At 59.6% G+C, this 9413-nt stretch overlaps 1 protein-coding gene across 4 annotated transcripts in view; it reads right to left on the reverse strand.

Moving 5' to 3' along the window:
* Nucleotides 1-839: 839 nt before the first annotated feature.
* Sema4c (semaphorin 4C) overlaps nucleotides 840-9413 on the reverse strand; it is a 9951-nt gene continuing 1377 nt past the window's right edge. The window contains exons 1-16 of one of the 4 annotated variants that reach the window (XM_010638105.2): nucleotides 9085-9406; nucleotides 7688-7833; nucleotides 6221-6369; nucleotides 5950-6012; nucleotides 5768-5866; nucleotides 5587-5683; nucleotides 5373-5489; nucleotides 5123-5274; nucleotides 4864-5039; nucleotides 4244-4388; nucleotides 3926-4148; nucleotides 3730-3842; nucleotides 2749-2906; nucleotides 2591-2661; nucleotides 1899-2478; nucleotides 1693-1771 (exon numbers count right to left, since the gene is read on the reverse strand). In XM_010638105.2, the coding sequence (XP_010636407.1) occupies nucleotides 1768-1771; nucleotides 1899-2478; nucleotides 2591-2661; nucleotides 2749-2906; nucleotides 3730-3842; nucleotides 3926-4148; nucleotides 4244-4388; nucleotides 4864-5039; nucleotides 5123-5274; nucleotides 5373-5489; nucleotides 5587-5683; nucleotides 5768-5866; nucleotides 5950-6012; nucleotides 6221-6369; nucleotides 7688-7833; nucleotides 9085-9359 (2568 nt within the window). In that variant the 5' untranslated portion in view covers nucleotides 9360-9406 and the 3' untranslated portion in view covers nucleotides 1693-1767. Of the gene's footprint in view, nucleotides 2479-2590; nucleotides 2662-2748; nucleotides 2907-3729; nucleotides 3843-3925; nucleotides 4149-4243; nucleotides 4389-4863; nucleotides 5040-5122; nucleotides 5275-5372; nucleotides 5490-5586; nucleotides 5684-5767; nucleotides 5867-5949; nucleotides 6013-6220; nucleotides 6370-7687; nucleotides 7834-8183; nucleotides 9407-9413 lie in introns of those variants that run through there. The other 3 variants (XM_010638104.3, XM_033761710.1, XM_033761711.1) reach the window with 3 other exon arrangements.

Below are 9413 nucleotides of genomic sequence, written 5' to 3' on the forward strand. Positions count from 1 at the left end.
ATACCAAGCCCCCATCCCCACAGGGCACTTGCTTTACCGAATCCAGCTCCCTATTTCTCAAAATGTCCCAATGGCTATGGATTGTTGCCAAGGACAGCAACTCAAGTCCCTGACCCAGCTTGCTCTACCACTTAGGGGCGCTCAGGCAGCGCGCTATGCTGGGGCCTCAGTGCAGCGCACCAAGAACTTTCAGTGCCTAGGCGAGGTTGGCTACTTCTAACTCAATCCTTGGCACTCAAATGGCCGGGGCCTGTTGTTTGTCTCAGGAACATCTGGGCCTTGTACTGCTCCCTTGCCAGGACAGGGCTGGGAAGTCTGGGTGGCTCCTTCCCTACATGGCCAGGACGTCAAGGCTCCAGCATTCTCCAGGGTAATTAAGTTCTCTCTCCTGCTGAGCTGACTGGGAGCCTAGACTTCATGCAAGCCACCATTCAGTCCTCACAGGCTTCGGCGTGCTTCGGCAGCTTCTAGGAAGTCCCCTCACTCCCACTTACCCTCCCCAGCGTTCTGGGAAGGCACCCACCCCCACCCCGGGTGCCCTGGCTTCTCCCTCTGGCCCTGAGCCACAATGGCTCCCAGGGGCTGTGGCCCCGGTCTGGTTCCCAGCCCCATAGGCACCACTGTGGGAAAAAACACTGGAGTCTGGCTGTTCCCTCCACCCAGAGGAGGAGCACCAGCAGGCTGGGACCACAGGGCAGGCTGCCCTGGGACCCTGGCCAGGAGTGTGAGTGTGGGGTGGGTAGACCCAGCCTTCCTCAACCCGAGACCTTCCCTCTACACACCCAGAGATAAGGGTTAGCTCAAAACATCTGGTCCTCATCCCATAAGTTTCATTTTCTGTTTTATTTGTCAATATAAAAATACTCAAACATTTACAACAAATAAATACGTGGGGACACAATAAGTTACACCGTAGGAGCCCTCTTCCTGGGGCTGGAAGAGGGTATGCTCCTGTCCACAGCATGCCCTCCTCCCTCTCCCCCACACAACCCTGCTCTGGAAGAGGTTGAGGATAAAATACCCCAACCCAGCCCAGAGGGAGGCCCCGCCCACCCTTCCCTCCAACACACAGGAGGCGCCATCTCCCTCCCCCCTACCCTGAAAACATTCACAGCCCTGGGACAGGGCTAGGCCCACCCCTGGGCCTTGCGCACCTCCCCACCCCTCCAGAGGGGTACAGTACCCTGCCCACCCCACCCCCATATGTACACAGCTGCCCTGCATTTGGGACAGATGGGGGTAGGAGAGACAAAGTGATCCGACCCCTTCCCCTTCATACCTCCAAAGACTCACCAGGAGGACCCCAAGCCAAGGAAGACTCCACAGAAACAGGAAGGCTGTGCCACACACGTACACACACGTACACACACACGCACGCACACACGCACAGACAAACCCACATCTTGCAACTTCTGCCTTGTGTAAAGTTTTGGCTGCTGGGGTCCCACGTTTCCAAGATTCACAGAGGCTGATGCCCTGGTGAGCCACTCCAAGTGGCAGTGCCCATGCTGAGCAGGTCTTCATGGCCAGGCGGGTGCTGGCAGCACCGGTCCTGGGCAGAGTGGGTGCCCGAGCCATGTCCCTGAGGTAGCTAGTGCCTGTGCAAAAGTAGGAGCCACACCTCCTGTGCGCCCTGCCGATGCAGTGGGTCCCCTCACACCGAAGACTCCTCGGGGTTGGAGTCAGGCAGCGTCTGGCGCTGCTGCAGCTTGCGTCTCAGTTCATCAGCGAGCTCGGGCAAGGGGTGCCCTCCCCGGTCCTCTCCTCCTAACTGTAAGCGCACATAACCGTTGGCATTTGAGTTCCGCCCACCCCCCAGGTGGAGCCGAGTTGGAGAAGGCAGGGGCTGGCCGGGGATGCCAGGAGGTGGGGAGGGGGGCCCGCCCCCAGGCTGGCACCTTGCATGTCCAGGAACAATCTTGAGCGAGCCATCTGAGTAGTAGTAGCCAACAGGATCCCAAAGTTTCTCATCTGTTTCCGGGCCAGGCCGGAAGGGGGGACTGGTGGATTCCTTGGGCAGCTCCAGCGGGTAGACCAGGGTCCTCTCAGCTGCCTTGGCACCTTTCTCTAGCTCTTCCCGAAGCCGCCGGCGAAGTGACAGAACCAGCAACAGCAACACCAGGCACACAGCCCCCAGGGCCACCACAGCCAGCCATACCAGCCCCAGGTTTTCCAAGGGTGCCCGGGCCTCCAAGGTCACTGATGGACCTGCCACAACAGCCACAAGGTAGCCTTCTGCAGCCAGCCGTGCCCCCTGCTCCTCTGAAAAGCAGTGGTAGGTGCCTGCATGACGGGGCTGAGCAGCCATCACCACCAGGGCCTGCAGCCGGGTGTCATAAAGGAAGGTGCCGGGCTGTTCTGTCGGTAGATCTCGATCCCTGAAGGTCCAACGGGCACGGGCCAGGTTAGAGGAGAGTCGGCAGGGAAGCACCAGGTCTGTGCCAGCTACCACCGTGATGTTTTTGGGCGTGAGCCTGACTGTAGTGACAGAGATGAGAGAGCAGTTAGTTAGGGAAACCCAGTGCCAGAGGATTTGGGAACTCCAGCTATGGCGCAGGGCTAGTGGAGGGGGACAAAAAGGACAGCTCACCTTTCTTACTGCCATGCAGGTTACAGATGCTCGATGTGTCCAAGATGGTCACATGCTGGACCAGCAGGGATCTGAAGGGGAGCCAGGGACGTAAGCACCCCAGCTCCAACCCATCTGCCTTCCCATCCCAGGGCAGACATCCACAGAGGCCGACTCACCCCGGATGACTACCCGTGGCCACACAGTAGCTGGTATTGACATTCCAGGCACAGTAGGGGTCCCGGGCAAGCACACAGTCTGCACAGGAGCGGTACTTGCCGCAGGATGCCAGAGGCAGCTGTACCAGCTGAGAGCGAGAGCCGGCAAAAAGCAGCTTCTGCAGGAAAATCAGGGACAGGAGGGTCAGCAGTGCCAGGGACACAGCTGGGGACAGCTCCAACTCCCACAGGGAGCACAGCCCCAATAGGTGGACCTGAGAGATAGGAGGCAGAGGCATGTCCAATGTCTGTCAAATTCACTAAGGGCTTACTACAAGGCAGGCCAATCCTAAGCACCTTACAACTGTGATCTTATTGAACAGGGACAGCACACATATCCCCACACTCACACGTAATGGAAGCAGGAAACAGCAGCCCTAACTGAGCAGAATAAGGTGTCTGTTTGGTGGCTGCCAACCTGTGTTTATCAACTCCACACTTTTTTTCTGCCATTATTCCATGTTCTAAGAAACAATTTGGACTCACAATAGCTGGTAAAAGGCAAGTCAATCAAAGTACACAGGGTGCTGGAAATATGCCAGGAGTTTTGAATGAGGTTAAAAAAAAAATGCCAACACATCAGGGAAATGGTCAAGGAAGCCGAAAGCTGGGCCAGGAGGGCCGCTGGGGACTGGGAAGAGCTGACGTCACAGGGATACCGTAAGCATTCTGCAGCCTGGGAGGTCTGGCCAGCAGGTTGTGATGGGAAGAGACTGGAAGGAGAGGGGCTAAGAATACGTGAGCTGGTGCCAGGCCCTTAGCTGCGAATCAGTCCTAGGGGACCTGGCTATATAGAAAAGGCTCTGTGGATTCTGTGGTCAGTGCTGTCACTTCCTGGAGCTCAGGCCCAGCTAAGTGGGATGCCCACTGGCCAAACAGGGGAGCCAGACAGGGAGCATGCAGGATGTCACTGGGACAGCAGTGTGGGGCCCAATGTCCTACCTTGCTTTGAGAGAGCACCAGGCTCTCCACGGGCTCCCGGTCAAACACCTGCAGCTCCTCAATCAGGTGTACCCAGGGCCCCAGGCTCACAGCCTTGAGCAGCCAGCCATCCCCTGAGAGGTGGAGGAAGGTGAGCAGGAAGGCACACAGCCCCGGCCATCCCCAGGCACCCCGCCCTGGGCACAGCCACACCTACCTGTGCCAATGAACAGCACCCTGTAGGTGGCTTCATCAAGCCCCGTGATCCAGTCGACCACCAGGTGGGTAAAGTTGGCATCCTTCTTCACCAGCAGGGGCCGGCCCCACCGGGGCACCACCTGTTCCTCCATCAGCGGGTGCTTCTTGATGAAGTTGAGAGTGTTGTCCGGCAGTTCCAGGGAGCTAGAGTAGCCATGACGCCGGTGCCAGTTGTTGATGCACTACATGGGGGCAGGGATGGGAGGGCACCATGAGCCAAGGGTCATAGGCAGTGCACTGAGTGGGCACCCACCCTGCCCTGTCCCACAGGACTCACCGAGCCAGGCCGAGGGGTGGGTACTGGGTCTGTATAGCGGGCCCACTTCTGGGCTTGTTCTCGGTACTCCTTGTAGGGACCCTCGAACACCCGCTGGATCTCCTCCAGCTGGTATTCACAAACTGCTGATAGGTCCACATCACCCCTGTCACCGAAAAGGGACCTCAAGGTCACACTGATGCCCACCTGACCCATGTCACCCCAGTGCCACAGCAAGAGCACAAGGCAGGGCTCAGGACAAAGTGGTCACGGGCACAAGGATGGACTGGTAGGTCTAAGGTGTCACCTAGGGCCAAGGCCCTGCCTGTCTCCCCCAGGGGCTTTAAAATAGAGCAGATAAGACGGGTGTGGTGGCATATGTCTATAATCCCAGCACTTGGAGGCTGAGGCAGGAGGACTGACATAATCTGAGGCCAGCCTGGGCTACACCGGGAATTCAAGCCCAGCCTGGACTACATTTTTGAGACCCTATCTCAAAAGCACCAAAATGAATAAAACAAGGCAACAGATGCCCAGTTAATTCTGGTTTCCTGACCCTGGCTACCTCAATGCCCCCACACACCCCTAATCTGAACACACTTCTTTCCCCACACCTCCAGGTGCCCCTCCAGCCAACACACCATCGTGCTTGGAAGACCCCAAAAAAGGTGGTGTTGTGCCAGGAGGCGCCTTGCAAGGTGTGTACTGCCCGAAGCTGGTTGAAGTACAGCTGCCAGTTGGGGGCTGAGCACATCAGCCTCGCCTTCAGGAACGTGGTCCACTTTCTCTGCAGCGTCCGTGCTCCACCCATGTCTCCCTGGGGGATGGCAAAGGGACAGGGCCAGTCAGCCCCTGCCAGATTGGCAGGGCTCCCAAGGCCCACACTGCGGGTCTCGGTACCTTACAGACTCGGGCGACGCGAGCCACCACCTGCTCGGCATAGCAGTCATACTCCACAGCCCGCTCGCTGAAGAAGAAGTAGATCTTGTCATCATCTCCGGTGAAGCTCCCCACGCTCTCCGGGACGTAGGCAGAGCCTACAAAGTGGGGTTCTGTGGCAGGGCAAGGAGGATCAGCCGTAGGATACCAGAAATCTCACAGCAACCTGCCCCCCCTGCCTTGGCACCCCTGGCTCCATGCCAGCGCTCACCATTGAGCCAAAAGGCCAGGTACTCAGTCTTTATGGGGTGGTGGGGGCCCATGTTCCTCAGGATGACAGGCTCTGTGCCCAGGAAGTTGTTGAGCGTGGCCGAGTACAGTTCTCCATCTGTGGGGGATGAAGGTTCAGCCAAGGCTGAAGCAGGGTGCAGACCCACTTCTAGTTGAGAAGAACTCGCTCAGCCTGCACTGGGGAAGCCACTTACCCACAAGGAGGCCAGTGTGACCCTTAGCCGGATCATAGGGACATTTTCCCTTCCCATCCTCAAAGTCTCCCCGCTCCAAAGTGAAAGTAAGCATGTCCTAAGGACAGAGAGACACCATGAGGAGGAGCGGCCAGGTCAGGGATGGGGAGGCTGGGGTCCCTAGGGAGGGGACAGCACTCACGATGTAGGTGCACTTGGGCTGGAAGGCGTAGGTCCCGCACACATACAGGTGTGAGGCGTTGTAGGGCTGCAGGAAGCGGATGAAGTTGAAGCACTCTGTCTGTAGGAAGAGAGGTGTCCAGTCAGGGAGGACACAAGGGCTGGAGACGTGGACCACCCATGGGTAGTGCCCCAAGCACCCACCTGGTTGCTCTTTCCTTTCTGGATGCACTCGGTCTTCTTCTCGGCTGGTGCCTCCCAGGAGATCTGAGGACAGAGGGCCCATCAGCGATGTCACAGTGGCACACCCGGTCCAGACTCCATCCCCATCCTGCATGGAGGGACCTCTTCCCAGAGAGGACAGAAGCCCTGAACCACCCCACCAGGGCAAAAGCCAGGAAATGTCGATCCCGACCAGGGAGGGGCAGGCAAGGCATCTTGCCCACCCAGTGCTGCCCACCGCCCCACCTCTCACCACTCCCTGCAGTTCCAGAGCCTCCACGCTGAAGGCGAACAGGGCCTCGCGCGCCCCCACGTACAGCAGCCCGGACTGTTCGGTCAGGGTCAAGGTCAGGAAGTCCTGGATGCCAGTCTGAGAGAACCGCCGCACCACTGTTGCCAGTTCTGCAGGAACAGGGACAGGGAGGAAATGAACAGGGTGTGGACAGGCAGGCCTCCCCGGGGTTCCAGGCACCCCCAGAATCAGCCTTCCTTTGTCCAGCGGTCTCATGAGCCCATCATCCCAGTTCCGCACTGGAGAGCCTGTGATGCCAGACAAGTCCGTCTGGCCACAATGGGCATTTTCTGAATAGGCTTTGGCCCTGAAAGCTCCACCCAGGCCTCCATCGCCTTCCTCTGCCCAGGAGGAGGCCAATCTGGGCTAGTAAGGAGGAAGGAAGGATATCTCAGCCACAGCTTCCGGCCAGAGGAAGCCATCAGACTGATGGTCTCGCTCTCAGGGTCAGCAACACCTCCGGCCAGAGCTGGGCACTTCCCCACTCCCACTTCCCTGCTGCCATTTCCTTCACGGCCCAGGCAGGCACAGCAGTCACCCAGCAGGGGCACAGAAGATTGGCAAGTACTCCCAGCTTGGGGAAACCCTTCACCCAATGGGATGAAAATCCTGGCTGCTGGTGAAGGATGCACAGCTGGTGCAGCTGGCTAGCAGGCAGCACAGGTGGCAAGAGGGGAAGGGGAAGAAGGAGTTGTGAGGCCAGAGATAGCCCTGAAGCCTGGGGCTTGGCAGCCTGACTGTCATGGGATCCCTGCACCAGCCCCTGACATAGCCACTAGCCCGTCCTCAGGGTCCAAACTCAGGCAAGCACAGCAAGGCTTCATTAGTATCTATGTGCAGCCAGTGGCAGGTGAGCTCACCCAGGTCCCCAGAGCACAGGGATGACACAAACACTTGACATCACCTCTTCACACAGGTGCACGCATGGCGAGCAGCCGGGTGTGCTCTGCCTCCCCCAGTGGGGGCCCACCTATCCAGAGAAACCCTGGAAGAAGAGCCTGGGGGTGGTAAGAGAATCTATTTGGGTAGATAAGGGGACTTCTAGGGACACAGCTAGAAGGCTCATAGGCCAGAGGCTTTGGTTTACAACCTTGCTGGCTCCGGTTTCTCTCTCTAGGTTTCCAAGAACCAACATGGGAGACCATGCAGCCTCTCCTCCATGCCAGGGTGGCCAGGTCTGGGGTAGGGGGTCGAAGAGGTCCCCCAAAGGCATACTAGGTATCACAAGGAGGGGCAGATCCAGGTCCTGACCTGAACTACCAGTCCTTGGCCCCTGGGGCCAGATGCATTTTTGAGAAGTGGCTTCACACGTCAGGCCGGTTGTTCTTGGGGACACTATTTTGCAACCAAAATCTGTATTTCCCACAAGCCTCTATCCCTCTTCCCCTCCCACCTTCCCATCCTCCTCCTCCAGATATAGACACTCACCCCCAGAAGAAACTGTTTTCCGGGGCACAAGGTTCCACCAAACCTCAGCCCCAATGCCCAGGCCACACAACCCCGCTGCCAGAAGCCAGATGGCCCAGTATGGGGCCATGGCACTCGCCCCGGCTCTCAGCTCCAGGCCAGCAGCCCTGGCAAGGGAAAAAAAGTCGTCAGCAATCACTCCGAAGGGGTCCACACTGAGACAGTACCGCGAACACCCCACCAGAGCTCTCAGGGAGCCCCCACTGGCCCTTCCCTTCTTTCAGGTAGAGGACCCAGCTCCCCACCCTGGCCTCAGCCCCCAAAGACCCCAGAGTCTCCCGCGGATGTGGTAGAGGAGCTGAACCAGCTGGAGGAGTGGGGAGACATCAAGAAGCCCTCTAAGGCCTCAAGGCTGCTCCCACCCTCTCTTGGCTACCGGAAGTTGTTTGGAAAAATAAGAGGGACACCCTTCTCCCCACACTGAGGCCTAAGAGGTACAAAAGTTTCTTAAAATAACCTCAAGAAGCAGGACCTGCATCCATTGGGCCGCCACAGCCCCAAGGCCTAATTCTGCCAGGTCCAGAGCTAGAGCTGCGGGGGCGTGAGGCTGGCAAGGCCCCCCACTGCGGACGCCGCGCAGCAGGTCAAGGCCCAGCCCCAGCCGGTCCCCTCCCCCCCAGCGCAGACAATGGCCCGGCAGAGCCCCAAACTCGTTCCACATCAGCAGGACTGGGGCGGGAGCCGGCCCGGGAGCCTGAGGGGCCCAGTTTCCCGAGGCCCCTTTGTTGCCCTAGAGGGAGGCAGGAAGTGGGTGGGATGGGCGTAGAAATGACCAAGGCCTCATCCTGTCCCAACAGCCTTCGAGGAGATACTCGCCCTAGGGTTGCTCGGCTGTGGGACAGCGAGCAGGTTCGGGTCCCATCCAGGACCCCTCACCCCGCGGCGCTGGCAGGAGTGGTGCGCGGAGTGTAGAGAGTCCGAGGGCGCGCGATCCTCCAGCGCCCGGTCACTGCCCCGGGTCTAGCGAACCCCTCCAACTCGGCGACTGCGCCTGGGGACCCTGGCCTGGGCAAGCTATCCGAACTGATTTCCACGGCTCCAACCCCCCATCTCAGGCCGGGCAAAGACACGGAAACGGGGAACCAGCTTTCTCCAAAACAAAGGGTCCCCGCCATGACCCCATTCTGGATCCCCCGATTCTCCCCTCCCCCAGCTCGGGATTTGAATGCAAACAAAGCGGCGGAGCCGGGAGCATGGCGAGCCCGGCCTTCGGACGCCCTCTGCCGGCTCGGAACACCAGCGTGGGCAGGGCGGAGGACTGGGGAGCCCTCGCCCCCGCTAGTCCCCCCAACACGTCCCCGCCTCGAGACCGTCACCCCAGCTCCAACCAGACCCCGCGGCGTGCTCTGGGGACTCGCCTGCGTCGCGAGCCCCTCCCCCAGCTTCCCCAGAGCAGAGTGATCGGGAAGCCAGGGGGTGGCGGGATGCGAGATCCAGACGGGGCGCGCTCTGCAACCTCGCCCACCCCGAGCTGCCCGTTGTAGACGGCGACAGGACTCAGGCCGTGGAGGACCTGGCTTCCCGGGCCAGCACCCCTTCTTCCTCCAGCGGAACGGGAGGGCGGGGGGAGGGCGGCAGGGAAATCCGATCCCACAACATCGGCCTCGGTCCAAGCCCGCCCCAAACTTTCCATCGGGGGTAGAGTAGCTGGGGGCAGCTCGGGAGCCTGGCGAGGATCCCGGCCGAG

This window comes from Fukomys damarensis, unplaced genomic scaffold, assembly GCF_012274545.1.
Source record: "Fukomys damarensis isolate Sample0158 unplaced genomic scaffold, DMR_v1.0_HiC HiC_scaffold_9, whole genome shotgun sequence".
NCBI lineage: Eukaryota > Metazoa > Chordata > Mammalia > Rodentia > Bathyergidae > Fukomys > Fukomys damarensis.